The sequence below is a fragment of the Micromys minutus genome (genome assembly GCF_963924665.1).
Source record: "Micromys minutus genome assembly, chromosome: 10".
In the NCBI taxonomy this organism is placed as follows: Eukaryota; Metazoa; Chordata; class Mammalia; order Rodentia; family Muridae; genus Micromys; species Micromys minutus.
In genome coordinates this window covers 31,136,017-31,154,416 of record NC_137979.1, presented here as the reverse complement: position 1 = coordinate 31,154,416, position 18,400 = coordinate 31,136,017, and the positions used below count along the sequence as shown (strand labels likewise).

Sequence of the window (18,400 nt, the reverse complement as noted above, 5' to 3'; positions counted from 1 at the left end):
AGGCAGGGCAAATGAAAGCTAAACTTCTCTTGGGTCCTCAAATCAAGTTAGTGATCATTGAAAAAATGAGAATTCTTCCTGGCCCACAGGAAAAGCACACATGTGGCTTGAGGAAACCCATATTCCAGCCAGCAAGCTGCAGCCCATATCTAAACAGCCATTTCTGGGAACTTAAAAAAAGAAAAAGAAAACACCCACACACAAGAGAGAGTAGTCAGATGGACTTGAGCCCTGGAGGCCTGTGATGTGTCCACCCTCAGCCTCAGCAGCGTGGCCAGTGGCTTCTGTGATGTGGGATTCCTGGTAAGGAGGACTGGACCTCAGCCACTGCCCACCCCCCATTACTGTGCCAGAAATAGATGCCTCATCCCAGGGAAAAGGAAGTGAGGCTGCATGGAATGTGTCCTCCGCTGGAATACTGCTCGTCTCTGCCTGACGTGATCACCGTGTCCTCATTCTATGGCAGAGGCATTAAGTCAGAAGCTGAAGATTGATGCATTATGCACTTGCTTAAAATAGCAAATGCAGACTAGAAAGGGCCGAGCTGCTAAGCAGCATGCAGACACTGAGAGGAGGCCTGCCTAGCCCGTTCAGAGCAGCATGAGAGTGTGTGTTGGAGGAGGGGTATGTTCCATGAATAGCGCTCCCTGACCACAGTAAGGCCAGGTACACGTTTAGCTGCCATGACTGAGTGCAAGTCTTCCTCCGTTCTCAAGCGTGTGGTAGAGAGTGGGCAGTTGTTCCTTTTCTTCTCGGTGCCCTGGGGTTGCTTTATGAGTTGTTCTGTTTCAACCTCCTTGAACTCCCCCTTAGTACAAAAATCCCCAGTCACTTTCTCTCTAATGAGATTACCCACGGGTTACACTCGCCTAGGTAGGCATCAAAGTGTAGTGACAATGAAGTGGAAAGTTTATAAAAAGTACCAGATTACCAATGCTGAAAAGAAAGTACCATTCTTTGTCAGCTTATACGGGATTTCAAATACCCAAGAACAAGTTAAAAGCATCTTCTGGAACCCACAAACTTTCTGGAGCTCACAAACTTTCCTACCAGAGCAGCAGCACAATGACAGCTGTTTCTCAGGCCAAAGGTGGTCAGGAAGAGGCCGGAGGTAGGACCGCACCACGGCGCATGCTCAGCAGGCACTCCAGCCTGGGAATGTTTGGCCACCTCTCTATCCCTGACTGCATCCCTCCTAAAGTACCATGCAGACTTTTCCCAGGTTGTAAACAGGCACACTGGTAGCCCTTAAATAGCAACTCAAACTATCTATCAATAAGTCCTAACTAGCTGATTGTGACTGGACAGCCTCCAAATTCTTCCAGATCCAGCACAGTTGTGGATAAGTTGCAAAGCGGGCATTATAGTACCTTCCCTTGTTCCTCCTCCTTCCTAACTACTCTCCATTCTAGAAGCAGCCCAGACACTTCAGACACATGTGTAGTGCACAGCGGTGGTACACATCCCTAGTCCCAGCACTCAGGAGATAAGGCGGGCGGGTCTCTGAGCGCCTAGGACGGCCTGACCTACGTAACAAGTTCCAGCCAGTGCTACACAGTGAGACCCTGTCTCAGCAACAACAGTAACAACAAAAACTTGCAAATGAAAAATACTGAAAATCACCACAGGCTGGAGAAAAAGCTCGGAGACTAAGAGCATAACCTTGCCGAGGACCTGAGTTCAATTCCCAGCACTCTCATCAGGGGCCCAACAATCGCTAACACAACACCAGCCTTTGGCCTCCACAGCCTCCTGCACTTGTGTGCGTGCACATGCATATACGTGCATGTAAGAGTGTACACATACATCTAAAACTAAGTTTGTAATTTGTAAGAGTTTAAAACAGACAAGAGTGACCATCAGCAGGGGACTGACTGGGGGCACAGGACCTGCCTGAGGTTCCTTTCTTCCTTTTTTGTCCTGCCTGAGGTTCCTTTCTTACTTTTTTTTTTTTTTTTTTTTTTTTTTGGGGGGGGGGGGACAGGGTGTCTGTGTAGCCCTGGCTGTCCTGGAACCCACACTGTAGACCAGGCTGTTTTCTTGAGACATGGGCTCATGTAGCCTTGGCTGGCTTTGAACTTACTGTGTATCTAAGGGTGACTTTAAAGTCCTGATCCTCCTGTGTCCACATCCTGAGCGCTAGGTAGGGTTACAGGTGTGCCAACACCACGCCCTGCCCTACCTTTCCTACGCAGCACAGGTCCCGGTGATATCTTACACTGTCTTTCTAAGGAATTGCTTAAAACACGGGGAGGCATCCTTCCGTGAGTCACACCTCTTCCTGTGAGGGAGGAAGGTGTGGGTTTTGTGTGTGCCTGGGTCTGCATGATGCATAGTGAAACCCTGTGGATTTTCCAGAGCTGTCCTCAGCATTCTCCCAGCCAAGGCCATCTTCTTTCTCAATAGCTCCCTCACCACCACCTGAACAGAAGATCTGGAGCCATGACCAACTTTAGAACTCATCAGCTGCCACACCCTCCCTTCTGGGCATCTCTCTGTTGATGTCTTGCCCTTCCAGTGACCCTCTCTCCCAACTTGTTTCCTAACTTGTCTGTCTCCCTCCAAGTGCCTCATTTACCTATTTTCACGTTGTCTTGTCTCTGTCAATCCCTTGGATTGGTGATTCTGTTGAGAACTGTCTGCCAGGCACCCTTTGGAACAAGGTCCTCTTCTTCCATGGAGCTTTCTTTGAAAGGGATGGGAGCCAGGGAAGGACATAAGACAGCCAACAACTCAGACAGTGGTGAGCACCCAAAAGGATTAAGCATTCCCTGCCTTCTCTACTCAAAATCCTCGCTCGCTGGAGGATTCTCACTGCCCACAGATTCCGCCTGGGGTCTCACCTCTCGGCTGCCTGCCAACCTGGCTGGATGCGTCTCTACCACAACCTCCCAAACAGACATGAGCCTGGACTCACATCTAAATCCTCATCCCCGTCCTGAGGGCAGGGGAGGTCCAGCTAAGCTCCAGGGGAGAAGAGGGAGTTGGAACTTGAGGGATGTTATTAGTGACTAGTGGGTGAGTCACCATCAGCCCTGGCACATCAGGCTCAGTGTGTGTGACACCCACTTCCTAGCTGCATCTTGATCCGTGCCCATAGGGAGTCTGGTACAGAACAGGCCCTGATTTCTCCCCCTCACCAGAGCCTAAGTCACTGGAAAGATGCATCTGCCTATAAAGCCACAGGGTCCTTAGCACATTTCCTAGACCTCCCATGGCTGTGGTGGGACTCCATGAGAATTATCTGTTGCCTATCTGCCTCCCTCCCCAGATTGTGAGCTTCCGAAGAAGAAAGCTCTCAGCTCACTACAGAGCAGGTTGGCAAGACCATAGTGCCTGGGAGTCTGAATCCAGGGGACACGGGGTTGAAGTCAGCCTGGGCTGCATAGTGAGACTCTATCTCAAAAGGAGAGACTAAAGGAGCCTGTCAGGAAGCGAGAGCCTAGCAGACTTACTTTGTTCTTATTTCCCAACGGTGTTCAAAAGTGCCACCCTTTAACCTGGGCCCAATAAAAGTCCTATCTTTTTAAGTATCTCTGTCCCTGGTGTGTTTGTATTTGGACCGTTTTAAATGTTCTCAGGTAGCAGGGACTGGGACTCAACAGGCTGACTGTGAAGTCTTAGACTCTGACCAGTGGAGAACATAACGCATGGTTTTGAGCAGCTTGCACTTGACAGGCCACTGAGATGTCAGTCCAGAAGAGATCATGGGTGCTGCTCAGGTTCCATCCAGTCTTACTTAGCACCTCCATTAAGGATGTGAACAGAAAACAGACACCACTGTGCACAGATGGTGCTAACTGTGGAGGTGCTGTGAGCCGAAGTGTCGGGAAAGGAGAAATAGAAACGTAAGCAGGAAACGGCAAAAAAAAAAAAAAAAAGAACCCTCAGTACAGCAAAGATAAAAAAAAAAAATCTCTCAAACAGATTCAAAATAAATCCCTTAGGACATTCCAACAAAAGCATAAAAAGATGTAAAGTTAAGAAAGGAGAAGCTGCTGCTGGTGGACCAGGTTCCTTAAGAATGAGCTGCCGAGAGGCCACGCAGACCTGTGCGCTGAGCTGTGGCCACTAGGCTGTTGTTTCTTTTCCTTGTAGCAAAGGTTTGGTTTGTTGGTTTGTTGCTTCTGGATGGTGGCCTTACTTGAATATGAGCGAGAACTGTGGCTGCAGTTGCCTCTTGGTAGTTTGGCTTTGAAAGGTTGCATTATCCCTAATACACTGCATTAATTTGGCCATTTTGGGAGAGATGTCAATGAGCCTTGTGAGAGTAATATACTATAAAGTAAAATGGGACATCCCACAGCTGTATGTCCGATTGGGACAGGGAGAAGTGAGAGCAACTCCCCCCACCTGCCACCCCAGGGTGAATGCAACCTCTAACGCACATCTTCATCCACCTTGCTGGGGAGAAGCAGGGCTGCTGGGGTACACAAAGAGCAGGAACCTTTACCTTTTAGTTGACAGAGAGCCCCCAAGAATATCTACGGAGCAGTGGTCTTCCCAGGCACTCCACCTGGGAAGACCAAATGTGACCCGAGGGGCTGGATGTGGAGCCCAGTGGAGAGGGCTTGCCTGGCATGCAGAGCCTGGGTTTAATCCCAGCACTGAAAGAGGGGGAAGGTACCTTAGGAAAACAGAAACTGCACACAAGCTCTCCACACACCAGGAGAGGACCGCTCTGACAGCCTGGCACCAGCCTGGAAGCATTGTCTTCTGGCTGGGTGGAAGCTGAGGTTTGGAAGGAACAACACCCAGCAGAGAAAGGAAGAAGGTAAGCAGGCCACTGCAGGGTTATGGCTGCAGGTCAGTGTCCAGCCCAGCCACAGATACAAGTGCTTTTCCCTGTGACACACCAGGGCCTGGGCCATGCTCTGTACAAGGCTAAGACGGTGCTTAAGTGCAGAGGAACTGAAGGGTAACTGGAAGTGTCTCTGGAGAGCAGGCACTCAGGCACCCCACTTCCCAGCTCTGAGAGCGCACTTGACACGAGCTCCTGCAGCTTCCTCCTCTACAGGGGAGGTGATGGCCGGCCCCCATGACGGCTTCGGGAGGGATTAAATGAGATGACGCATGTACAGCGCTTAATGCAGTGCCTACTACAGGATGAGCCCTTAATAAATGGATGATTTCCAGTCCCTGGCCCAAGACCTCTAACATGCTGCCAAGCCTAGTGACCACTGGAAATATTTATGACAGACACTTTGTAGCATACACTGAGAAATTAGAACCAGGGACCACTCATCTCCATCAAGTAAGGACATAAGAAGGACACACCGATGTCACGTTCCAGACCCTGTCAGCCCTGCTGTGTAAAATGATCATTGGTGGGGGCTTGCCCAGCCTCTGCTGCTGGGGGAAACCCAGCCACTCATGCGCTCTCCATCCTCCCAGAGTTTTATCTCCCCCGGAATCTCCTTTAAACAAGGCATTTCTTGGCATTAAAGTTTAATGCCAAGTAGACATACTTTACAGACAGGCCCTCCAAAGCTCAAAAGGCACCCCTTGAATAGTGAGTGTTCCTTGTGCCTCTTAATCACACTACATATAAACACCCCCTTGTACAGAGCACAGTGCCAGAAGTGCACACATACCCACCCCTGGACCTGATGTCTGTCCCTCCGCCATCCTCCTGACCGATAACCCCACTTGAAAGTTGCATAGGTGCTGGCCTCATCTTCTGGTTACTGTCCCATAGTTCGGTCAGCTGTAGCTGCTCGCTTAAGCATGTCATTTAAAAAATATATTCCACAGGCACTTGTGTATCAGACACTGTAGTGGGCACTTTTCATAAGGCATGAACAGTACTCAGTGCCCACTGCTCAGGGGCACGGATGATAGTGACCTCATGTTCAGAGGTTAAGACTCCAGCCTGGGCCACTAGGTGACTCCAGGCCTTGTTTCTGAAGTGGACCATGCCATCTGTCATGAGGCTAACAAGCACCAACGCTTACATTACTCTAGTATGCCCTGCTGCTCTCGGTGTGACGGGCTGAGTGAGGAACGACTATGTCCAGCCCAGAGTCAGCACGGTTGGGGCACCGTGAGGGTGGCCTCACCATCTCCTACATGATGGAGACAGAGAGTAAGCTGTATGTCTCTCTAGCTGAGGTGCCACTTTTGGGTTGGGGTACAGCCTACTGCTAGAGTGCTTATCTCTAAACATGGGTTTAGGGTCAAGACTTCATGTTATTTTAGCACAACCCCTAGCATCATTGTTTGATTTGATTACATTTTCAAATTATAGATTTCTTTTTATCAATATTATATGCACATGCATCACTTGTTTCTGGTGCCTACAGAGATCAGGAGAAACCACTGGATCCTCTGGAGCTGGTGCTACAGAGAGTTGTGGGCTGCCATGTAGGTCTTCTTGGAGAAAGACCAGCCAGGGCTCTAACTACTGAGCTTTCCCTCCAACCCCAACAATTGTGATTTATGTGTCTCTTTAAGGAGTTATTGGTTGCATTTTTTAGGTCCATCTGAGAGACCTCTTTAAACTGTTTGTCTACTAGAATAATATATTCATTTGTATAGTTTATCAAATTTGTATATTCAAGATTACCTATGAATATACAAATGTGGTTGCATATTTTTTAAAGTGAATTTATTTGTATGTTTTCACACATATGTGCAGGTTAAAGAAGTCAGTTCTCTCCTTCCACCATGTGTATTCTGAGAACTGAACTCAAGTTGTTCAGGCTTGGCAGCAAGTACCTTTACCTACTAAACCACTTCATTGGCCCAGGTTTAAACTAATGTGAGTGGTGTGTATGTGTGCATGAGTATGTGTGTGTGTGTGTGTGTGTGTGTGTGTGTGCTCGCGTGTGTGAGTGTGTGTGTGCATGTGTAAGTGTGTGTGTGTGTGTGTGAGTGTACATGTGTGTGTGTGTGCATGTGTGAATGTGTGTGTGAGTGTGTGTGTGTTTTATTTTGAGGTTATCACTACATCTCTTCCTTCCCTTTACTCCCTGCACTTTTAGTCCATGTACTTCTCCCACATTCCTTCAAACATAACCTCTTGCTTCCTTCAGTCTTCTTCTCCCCTGCGCCCCTGTAAAAGAGGTCAGAAGTCTACCTTCTTCCCATCTTCCCAAACATTCTCTGGGATACCTCGCTGCCTTCCATGTTGTTGGCATCCAGGAGTTCAGCTCAGAGTTGGTTGTCTTGTTTCAGTGTTGGAGGTCAAACCCTCATGGGGGCTGCTTCCCAGTCTTTCAGCACTGCCTTGAGCCACCAGTTGGTGCGTTCACTGTGGCTGAGAATACCTGTGCACGGTCCGAGTTTTCCTGTTCGCTTGCTCTGCTGCCCCAGCCCTCTAGACCCAGATGCCTGCACTTGGTGGCCCCAGCCTGGCCTTCCAGTCTTGCTGAGGACCCCTCCCTTAGCCCTGCCGCCCAGAGGCTGTCTCTTTGTTCCCTCCACATCCCACTGAAGTCTCCGTGCTCTCTGAGCACATGCAGGAGGCAGGCTTGCTAGGCCTGTCAGGTACTCAGGATGGGTGGATGCCCAGGGCCTGTGACCTGGCCTAAGAGCTGGGAGGAATGAGGGGAAGGGAGAGTGGATGACATCAGGGAAAGGCAGGCCCCTGGGTGCCTGTTCCAGACTCTGCTCACAGCACAGAGGATGTGCACGTGCGGAATGTGTGTGAAGCAAGCAGGGTGTGGGGCAGAGAAGACAGAAACCAGTCGGGCCACAGTGGTCACTAGGAGAGGTTGAGACAGCAGTCTGGAGAACTGGCTGTGGTCTGCGTAGGCAGTGGAGGAGGAGCCGAGCTGACTCCCCCTGTGGGCCTGTGTGAGGAGCGTCTAGACTGGACTCTTGACAGGTTTGACAGGGTTGAGGCCAAGAGTGTGTGCTCCCATTCCTCATGTGAAGACTGGGTTGCCTGTGGAGTATTGGATTTCTCAGAAGTGGCTAAGAATGTGCTAGAACCTCATACTTGAATGGGGACAATGATTACATTATTATCTGTCATTAAAACCACATGTGCGGGTATTACCACTCTATGGTAAATACAGAATCTAATGAATATGTAACAATAATTAAGAATGAGAAAATTAAGCCAGGAAGGCTCTTGCAAGAGCCCTGTTCATCCTTGAGACTCAGCACAGATGCCACCTCCCTGGGGACACTGACTCAGCCACCATGACCAGGCCTCTTCTGTGTGGTCCATGCCCAGCATAGGATGTAAGGGCTGGTTCTCTGGCGTACACTCTCTAGAGGTTCTCAACCTGTAGGTCAAGACCACCTTGGCAAATCTCTCATCTCCAAAAATATTTACACTGCAGCTCATAACAGTAGCAAAATTACAATTAATGGAGTAGCGATGAAAATAATTTTATGGATAGAGGTCACCAGAGTGAGGAACTGTGCTAAAGGGTGGAAGCATCAGGAAGGTTGAGAGCAGCTGCCCTGGGCAGGATGTCAGTGTGGACAGTCAATTCGGCAGGGAAAAGACGGGACTTGGAAGCACTGAAGGAGAAAGAAGGGCACAGAGAGGGTGGAGTGAAGCCTCCCTGCCTGGGTCTGTGCACCAAAGCAGCCCATGACCGAGGCCCTGGGGTTCCCACTGTTTTATGACTTGTGTATGGTTTTGCCTCATCCCTTACCAGCTACACAGACAGGAAGTGCAGCACCTCTGTCTCCAACCTACAGAGGAGCCAGACTCCTCTGCTGACTCTGGAAGCAGCTATGGTGTAACCCTGACCAAAACAGAAGCAGCGCTTCCCCAGCGGGATTTTGAAAGAGCTCTGCTCTGAGGCCCAGCATCAGCAGGGCAAGCTGCTTCCTGAAACAGAGCACACACAGGAAAGAGCTACAGATGTGCAGCCCTCAGGGAGAGCTACAGAGAGTGACATCCAGTGGGGTGTGGCTCTGGGGTCGCTGCGTAGCATGGGAGATACCTTCCATCTCTTTGTGAGAATCTCTCTCCGGCCCATATCCTGTGGCCAGACAGCAGAGAGTCAGTCCTTACTAGCTTCACAGGGGCACTTCTGTCCCTCCCAAAGTCCTAGGAGTGTACCTCCCTTCCACACTGGCCAGGCCAGGCTGCCTGCAACCTCCTGGGTCACTTTCTTGGGTTGGCCTCACTCTAGAGACTGCATTTCCCAGATGACCAGGGGCCTGACTAAGGAGGGACATTCTTTCAGGCTGATTCAGCTCCTGGACATATGTGATTGTCCCCTTGTGTGCAGTGAGTGCCTGTGGGTGCCCAGCTAGCACTGGGACCATGTCATCTCACACCACGGCAGCCTCTAATGAGCAGAAGAGAGGAGTCTAAGTGAGAAAGGGAGGGTAAGAGCCATTTGCCTGCAATGATGGCTGGGAACAGATGACAGGAGATGAAAGTCCCCAAATACCACAATTTGCTGAGCCACTAAATCCGTAACAGAATCTGGGGAGTAAAGGCCCTCCCCCCACAGCCAGCCTCCCTCAGCAGCTGTCACTTGGCTTGGCACACCATCAGAGGGAGACACCCTGTCTCCATCTCTGTTCTCTGTTAAAACGAGGGAAGAACTCTGACTCTATAAAGACCCCAGTGTGGGCTGGGGCTCAGGATAGTCTGGTCCCTGCTCTCTGTCCCACGACACCCAGTCTCCTATGCCTGATAGGACTGCCCCAGTCCCAGGCCCCATAAAGCCTGTTGCTGGTTTGGTGGCTGTTTTGGGACAAAGTCTCACTCTGTGAGCCAACACGGTCAGTCTTCTGCATGTCAGTCATATGGGCTGAGCTTAAAATAAGAGTGTCCCCTAAAGCTGGGTCCCCTAAGGCTGGGCAGTGAGTGACAGCACACAGCCAGGGATACAGAGGAACCCTGTCTCAAAATAAAGTACTTGCCTATTTTCTCCTTTTTGTCCTCTACACCCTACTGTAGAAAACGTCCACACTGAACACCACGCCTGCCGTGGGCAGTGTTGTAGAGCCTCTGCTTCTAGAACACGTCCACCACTCCACACGGAAACCTGAGCAGCCCCACCTCCCCCACCCCTCCCTGACGCCACTTGCAATAGCTACTCTGTTGCTGTTGGGGTCTTACAGTATGTGGCCTGTTGTAGCTGGCTTCTTTCAAAGTTTATTACCCTGTATGGATACTTTACTGCTTTTACCAATGAGCCCACTGGACAGTAATTTCCCAGTGAATAGATACAACACACTTTGTTGGTCCATTTAACCACTGATGGACAAGGAGAAATACCTCTGCTGTGAAAGCAAGTCCTGTATCAACACCTGGGGAAGGAGTTGCTGGGCCAGCCATGTCGTGATTGTTTAGTATGCTAAGGAACTGTGACGCTAGAGTCATGCTTTCTCCCTTTGTGCAGAGTGTGGCTGCGGTGACTTCCACAGCCGCTTCTCTGTCAATCCCCGCTTCTTCCTAAATCCTACAGCGGCCTCCCAAAGATGGCTAGGCACTGGGTCATTCAGGGCTGTGCCAAGGGAAAAAAATCACCAGGAGCCTGGGGACAGACATGCCATTTCTCACAGTGACAACACTAAGTACTTTTGTTTCTGAGGAGCTGCCTGCCTCCTGGGACTCTCCCATTCCACAAGCCATCTGGCTACTTTGCCTCTAGAATGAGTTTCTTGAGTGGGTGTTTCGGGCCTAGGAGGACCACATCCAGTTGAGTACAGCGTCCCCCTCATTATGAGTGACTACGGATAAAGTGCAGGGGCTGTCTGAAGTGTAAGAGACTGAAGCCGGTGCTGGCGTGCTGACCCTGGCTAGAATTGCCCATTTGTACTGGGAGCCCCACCCCCAGACCTCCAGGCACAGTGTTCAGGCACAGTGTTCAGGCCCTCTAAGACCCCTCATTTTCCAGCAACCTATAGGCCAAACACAGAAAGCATATCATGCCTATGGCATAAGAAACAAGCTGAGAATGCCTGGGGTACACACCGTCAAGCAGGAGCTGTTCAGTGGTTTATAGGCCTTGTGAGCTTGTGCAGAGAGCACGAGGCGTGTGTGTAAAGCGGCTCTCCTGCACCACTTCACGTGCAGGGTCTTAGCACTTGATTAAAGACGTGACACCCTGTGGAGAGTGTCCACTTCCCACAGACAGCTCACATCTTCCTAAATAGCCTCTGCGTACTGGTCTCCAGACTGCAGATCCAAGAAAATGGAAAAGACCCTGTCTCCGACCATCCACTTACTTTTTGTATTTCTGATGCACAGTGCATCCATGTAGATGCAGGGTGAAAGCTGGATGCAGATGGCAGGATGATTTTGTGGTGGTGGTAATGGTGATGGTGATTGTGATGGTGGTGATTGTGATGGTGATGGTGGTGGTGATTGTGATGATGGTGATTGTGATAATGATGATTGAGATGGTGGTGGTTGTGATGGTGGTGATTGTGATGGTGGTGGTTGTGATAGTGGTGATTGTGATGGTGGTGGTTGTGATGGTGGTGATTGTCATGGTGGTGGTTGTGATGGTGGTGATTGTGATGGTGATGGTTGTGATGGTGGTGATGGTGGTGGTGGTGGTTGTGATGGTGGTGGTTGTGATGGTGGTGGTAGTGGTGAAGTAACTCTCCACCTGTCCTCACCACAGAGTTAGTGAAGAGTAGATTCTCACGTGTACTTTATATATATATACTGAGATCTCATCTCAGAAGAAAGAAAAGGGAGGGATGTGGAGGCATGGCATCCTTTCTTTCCTGATATGTCCTAATTGCTTCTTACCCCATCAAGAGCAATGCTAGGACTTGGGAGCTGAGTGTTTGACACAGAGTCTGCAGCTGTGGGTAAGGGTGGCAGCTCCAGAAACATGGCTGGGTGTGGCAGTGAGAAGCATCTCCTTATGTTTGCACTTTGCCTTTCTGTGACTGCCTCCCATGTCACCAGAGGACCAGGACAGTCACTCCAAGCCCTGCCCATGAGAGGGAGAAGAGGCCCAGAACTTTCCTGGGTCAGAGAGTGAGCTCCTCCTTGGGAGGTGAAAAGCCAGCTCAGGCCAGAGAAAGGGGGACCAGAGCTGTCTGCATCACAGTGCAAAGCAACCCAGTCCCCTGGGTCCCCTGCCTCCCTCCTAACACAGGCACTTCTCCAGCAGCAGCTTCCTCTGCACGGGAGGGAGGCCAACCTCAGTGCCCTAACTGTGGGCCTCCCAGGGTATGGAAGGTTCCTGAGAAGCAGGCCTGTCTTCCTCCTCCCTCCTCTCTGCTTCCTGTCAGGTGACATCTACGGCACTGCGCTTAGACTGACTGGGACAACAAAGGGAAAAGGAAGGAGAGCAGCAGGTCTGTGCCCTCTTAACTCTGTGACACCAAAGCTCCGCTTTCCAGATAAATCCTACAGCTCCTGGGATGCTCTTCCTGCCTCTCAGGCCCACTCCAAAACTAGAGCAGTTCCTCAAACACCCGAAAGAAAAGGAAGGCTGTGGCTGATGACACTCTGGCCAGGACTTGGCTGGGAAGGCTTCTCTCAGCAGGGTCCGCAGCAGCATGGGACACGGCAGCATGGGACACGGCAGCGCAGTAGTTTCTCAAATGACACTAAAACGAGCCCCTCTAGGGGCCATTCCCAGAGAGTCTGAGAGAACCCAGTGTGCATCCTGCCCCACCAAGAGGCCCTCAAAGGACTTAGATAGAGCAGAACATAAAAGTCCAGTGATGACACAGGAGAGGCAGGGAGGCTGACCAAGCTTGGGAACCATCTTGTTCAGAGGCATCCCTAGAGCTGGCGCTGTGCCTACCTTGGGCCAGTGTGAAGCCACACATAAGCCGAGGGCCACATATCTAACCTGCAGAGCCCCTTGACTCCCGAGAGGACGGGAAAGAGCCTGAGTCACTGCCTCTGATGGGCCCTGCTATTTTTGTCCAACTCTAGTTAAAAATAACTGAGCCCAGGTTCAGGCTGCAGTGACAGGACGTTAGGTGTTTGGTACGTAATGCCCACACGTCTCTCCTCTTCCAGCGCTGCCTCCGATCATGGCCATTGAGACAGGTAGGAATCAGCATCTCAGCTTCTCCAACTCTGGGGCTCTCTGTGGGCCGAGCTACCAAGTGTCCTGGACACCGTGCCTGGGGGCCGGTGCTGCAGGAGGCACCTGTGCCCAGCACGTTGGTCCCTGGGAGCAGCATGTCCTGTAGCCTGATCATTTGCCTCAGCAACTGGGTCTTCTGGGCCAGCCAGTGCTCTGGCAAGTATAGGGAACTCGCTTAGGCTGGGCGGGGCTTGGTGAGAGCTGGCCTCAACCCCGGCCTCCTACAGAGCCCTCTCCCCATCAGCCAGCGGGGAGCTCCCTTAGCTGGGAGATCAGCAGGGTTGAGACCCTGACACGAAGCCCTAGCAGCAACAGCTTCCATCATAACTGGAAGCTCCTAAAACAGAAAGCCTTTCTCTCTCCTCCCAACTGATACAGCACAAGCGAGGGGCTGTGTGCACTCACTAGGCCGACTTACAGGTTTCTCGGTTTTTAAATCAGCAGCAGCTCCAGTACATTGAGCACAGTGTGTGTTGCTGGAGGGAAAGACTCCCATTCCCACAGCAGGGAGAGCACAGATACCATCCCTGAGTGGGCTTCCTCGGGCCCATTCCTATGGCTATCCTGGTGGGTACAAAGTCAGATACCATTCACCCGCCTATTCCTATTGGGGGCCATCTGCACACTGTGAGAACAGCCTTCACAGGGTAGGGGTCAACTCAGACCTGCTTTGATTGGGTGGCTCTAGAGATTGAACCCTGGTGTGTACACACACACACACACACACACACACACACACACACACACACAAGGCAAGAGCTCTACCACTGAGCTACCTTATCTCCAGTACTTTTCCAGTTCTTAGCTTGAGACAAGGTGTCAGTAAGTAGCTTAGGCTAGCTGGAAACTCACTCTGTAGCCCAGTAAGCCTTGAACTTACTATCCTCCTAACTCAACTACCTAAGTAACGGGGATCACAGGCCTACTGTACCCCAGGATTCAGCCTCGGACCCATTTTTTCCATGAATTTATTTATTCACTTTCCATCTCAGACCCACTTTTGACAGCCAGGTTCCATCACTAGGTGGATTCAAGGTGGACATTTCCTTGAGGGTTGCGGGAATCCTAGTATCCCTGTTGGCAATCAGAGATAATGGTCATGATTCAGAGCCCTGACACTCTTTCTTCTGGAACATCTAAAGCCCAGATGACTCAGTCCATCCAGCCCTGGTAGCAAATGGCTCAACCACATTCTCCTCCCTGGTCCATGGGCACACAGGGTTCCCTGGAATGAACAGTCCTTCTGCCTTGACAGCACCTGCTGACCACAGCACATACCCTGCCCCTCCAACCTCTGTTCACCTGGGAAGAAAGCAGGTTGAATCCTGAAACTGCCGTCCTACAGGAGCCTGGCAAATGGCAGGGCCCTGAGGGTTGCCAAGGAAACCACAGCACTGTGTCTGCCCACTCACTGGCTGCCTGGCCTGTCTTTCCCTCTCTTGCAGTGAGAAGCGCCACCTTCAAGTGAACGTAACCAACCCGGTGCAGTGCAGCCTGCATGGGAAGAAATGCACCGTATCTGTGGAGACCCGGCTTAACCAGCCGCAGCCTGACTTCACCAAGAACCGCTCGGGCTTCATCCTCAGTGTGCCCGGGAACTGACTGCTGCACAAGGCAGGCCAGACCTTCAGCTTCTCCATCCCGACATGGCGTTCCACCTCGCTCAGATCCCGGGAGCTCGGCTAATCGCTGTTTGCTTTCTAATGCCACTAGAAATCAGCTTACAAGGGCTTCCCTCCACTGGGCAGGGTTACTCTGCCTTCTCTGAGGCCCCGCCCATGAGCTGTCCTACCTGGCTTTCTGCCTCTGCCCTTTCAACTTTCCATACTCCCTGCTCAGAAAACCAAAGACCCTCTTCAGCCTCCTGGGCTGACAGCTAGACCACTTCCCACCTCACAAGCAACTGGACGGTACCCATAGTTGGCAAAAGGCCAGTGGCCACTGTCTGACCCCAGCAAAGGGATAAGAGGCACGAAGACCAGGACACAGTTCCTGGAACCAAAGCCACATTCTCCTAGAGGTTTGCTCATCCATGGGCAGAGGCCTTAGTCCTGCTCTGTGACCCCTACCCGAGCCTCCTTCCCCCGACAGGATTGAAACCCTTGGGACCTAGCTCAGAGCCCCTCAGCACAAGCCCTATCCCCAGCAGTCAGCCAAATCCACCAGGTGAGCATTATCAGTGGAGCCCATCCCCCAGCCATGCTCAGCCAGGATATCCCTCCTTCCCAGAGCCTGTCCCTGGGAGATCTGTTGCCACCAATGTTCTAGCCCTGGACTTTCTAACCATTTCTCTCATAGAGACACCTGCTGCTACTCCAAGGACCAGTTTGCCTAACCCACAGCCCATGCCCATGGTCTTAACCTTCTTTCTTGCAGGTTGCCAGGTTGCTAATCTGATGTCCCCCTGCTGTAAGCAGTGTCAGGACCTAGTGAGGAGATACAAAGAGGAGGCCATGGTTGGCATGCCTGTTCCCCCTAACCCTCTAGCTGTACCTCCTCCTCACTGGAGACCTGGAACTCTGAGAGAGCCAAAGCACACAGGACCCAGCAGTGGGAGGTGGAGCAAAGCTGCAGCAAAGAGTGTGGAGTCCTGGCACTGCAGGCCAGGCCAGGGTCCCCACCTACGCCACGTACGTGCCTGCTGGAGCCTGGCCCCTGAACCCCATTTGCCAGTGTCTGCTCAGCTGGGAGCATGCCTGCCTCAGCGGTCTTTCTGAGAGCCCCGCTCCCAGCTCAGCTCTTGAGGATAGGGAAGCCTGTTGGCGGCACGGGCTGCTGTGGGGAAGCCTAGCGTGGAAAGCTTGTGAAAGGCAAGCGGCAAGGGTGAGCTGCAGGACTTTCAGAGCCAGGCTCTGCTCCCTAGTTCTCACCCTGCCACCCTAACCCAAGTGCCTGTGCACTACCTCCTGTGCCTTGCCCAGGGCCTGAGGGAGTCACCTGGCTGGCCATGGTGGTTCCAGCACCCGGTCTCCTACACCTTTTGCAGAGCTGTGCGGACAGGGACGTTTACACTGCAGGCAGTTTGCAACAAACATTGACATTCTGCCCTCAGGAACCGTTCTCATCCCCCAAGCCTGGGCAGCGCCTGTGCAGCGCCTGTGCAGCGCCGGTGCAGCGCCTGTGCAGCGCAGAGGTACCGCCGGCCAGGTCATGCCGATGGATTGCTGGTGGGTCTGACGGAACCACGTGACTGGAAATTCACACCCTCCCCATGCCCCAGCGTGTTGCTTATACTAGACATGCTCAAGTGTGTCCATGCACACCAAAGCAGGTCATGCCAAAAGAGTTGCAGGTCAGAAGGAGCGGGGCTTTCCTCCCTCCCTCTGATGTAGTCTGGGACCCCTGGCCCAGGCCAGAAACTCCCACTGAGGACTGCCCTGCCCACAAGCACTTTGATATGACCTAAAAGTCAGTGTGGCCAGTGAAGGACCTAGAATGAAGGGTGTGAATGATTGCAGTCAGAGCACGGGAGAGGACACAGTGATTGTATGCATGGAGTAGGGTCTCTTGAGTTAATGAAATGCTGTTTATGGTTTGGTGCATATATTCCTATTTTCCATTAAATTAACTTTATTTCTAAAGCATATTTTGATTTACCATCAAGAGCAATAAAGCATTAAATCTTAAAGGCGTCCTGTTTATCATTGAAAAAGTGAAATTTTAGTCAACTACCATCCCAGAAGGGAGGAGAGTTAAACACAAATTATGTAAAACAGGGAATGATTTGCCCAAAGCTTTTGAGCAGAAAAATTAGGGAGCAAGAAGCAAGCTACCAGAGGCAGCCTCGGAATTCAGTGTAGGAACTCTCTGCTACTCTCAAGCCCGCATTCTCGAGTCCTAAGGGACCGTGTTTCAGAAATAAACACACAAAGGACAGCACAGATCCCGTGGAAGCTGTCTGCCAGCTCTTCCAGGAGCAGGATAAGGTGGAGGCCGGAGCACCCTAGCACCCAGGGGCTCAGCACTGAAGGGTCTTGACGTCACTGGCAGACCATGGAACTCTGGACAAGGTGAGGAGCCCTGATCACAGGGTTCCCCATACTGGGTACAGAGCCAGGCCGAGAACAGATACCCGCTGCCCTCTCCTGGGTTGGCAGGCAAACCAGACACAGAAGCTGAGGTAGCAATGCAATCAGGAGACCTGGAGCTAGATTCCTCTAAAGCTAAACTGTTGGAGCACCAGAAAACTTGTCCATCCCTGCTGGCCTCGGGGCCACAGACACTGAGTAAGGCAGGCACGGGAAAGTGGGAACAGCAGCTATGGTGCCAAGACAACAGAGTTCAAGGCCCAATGCTCAAGAAGGACTTATGTGGCCAACACTGACCAGGCTGCCTAGCCACTAAGCCAAAGCTGACTTCCCCTGTGATGCTTAATCACCTAAGTCTGTTCCCGTTCATCCCCTGACTCTGTCCCCTTCTACCTGCAACCCCATTCTCCACATACAACATGCACTAAAGGTGCCCCCACAGTGTTCCCAAATGGCAGGACCACAAAGAGGACATGCTGGATGGTCAGTGCGTTTTATTGAATCAGCACAGTACAAAAATAAATAAAAATAAGGGAAGGGGAATTAAATTACAGCCAAACTGAGCTTCATGACTATTGTCAGATTATAAACCATACATCCTCACAAACACGCCATACATACATACAAAATGAGACCAATATAAATTAATATTAACAGTATCCACAGTTTGGTCAAATAATAGCTACAAAAGAAATTTCACTTTAAAAAAAAACAAACAAACAAAAAAACCAAAAACATCACAGGTGTGTAATTAGCAGTATTGAGTGGACAGCTATGGATAGTTCTGGGCAGGGGATGGCACATTTTCTTCTGAGTTTAACACTGCTGGAACAGAACTAAATTCTAATAACCGCATGGAAAGAATGTATCCACCTTCCATGGCTGTAAGGAAAAGAGGAAAGTCCAGTCCAGAACTACACTCCTGTGGCTCGTTCTCAGCACGTGTGACTCAGGCCGTCTGCTCTAAGGTTATTTTTCTTAAGACACAAAATGCTCCTGGTTCGCATGCACAGTACCACTGTAAAAGCAACAAGAATAAAAGGGGGTTTTTGTGGATTTTTTTTTCACATTTTTCTTTTTTTTTTTCTTTTCTATTTTGTGTTTGTTCTAAAAGTGTCTTCATAGCAGCATGTCAGACGGGCTCTTTGCTCGAACACTTACATCTAGCAGTTCCTTTACACAGTACTGGAGACCAGTGCAAAGGGAGAGGACACAGGCTTCACAATGGAACGACGGAGCTCCTTCCTCAGTCACCGACCGCTCCTGGAATATGCACCTTCTCAAAAAACAATTTAAAAAAGAATTTAAGTACAAAGAGAAGGAAACAGCAAAGCTGGAGTCCTGTTACTGCGGCTCCGTGGAGCAGCTCCAGGCCACACTCGGCGG

General features: G+C 51.0%; 1 protein-coding gene across 2 annotated transcripts in view; it reads left to right on the top strand.

The window, feature by feature from the left end:
* Positions 1-16,577, top strand: part of MYO1D (myosin ID) — a 276,727-nt gene extending 260,150 nt beyond the window's left edge. Inside the window, exons 22-23 of one of the 2 annotated variants that reach the window (XR_013975215.1) lie at positions 14,432-15,152; positions 15,363-16,577. Coding sequence is in view for 1 of the 2 variants with exons in the window: in XM_080924358.1 (XP_080780484.1) it covers positions 14,432-14,588 (157 nt within the window). In the remaining variant the exon portion in view is untranslated. Of the gene's footprint in view, positions 1-14,431 lie in introns of both variants that reach the window. The other variant, XM_080924358.1, reaches the window with a different exon arrangement.
* Positions 16,578-18,400: the final 1,823 nt, after the last annotated feature.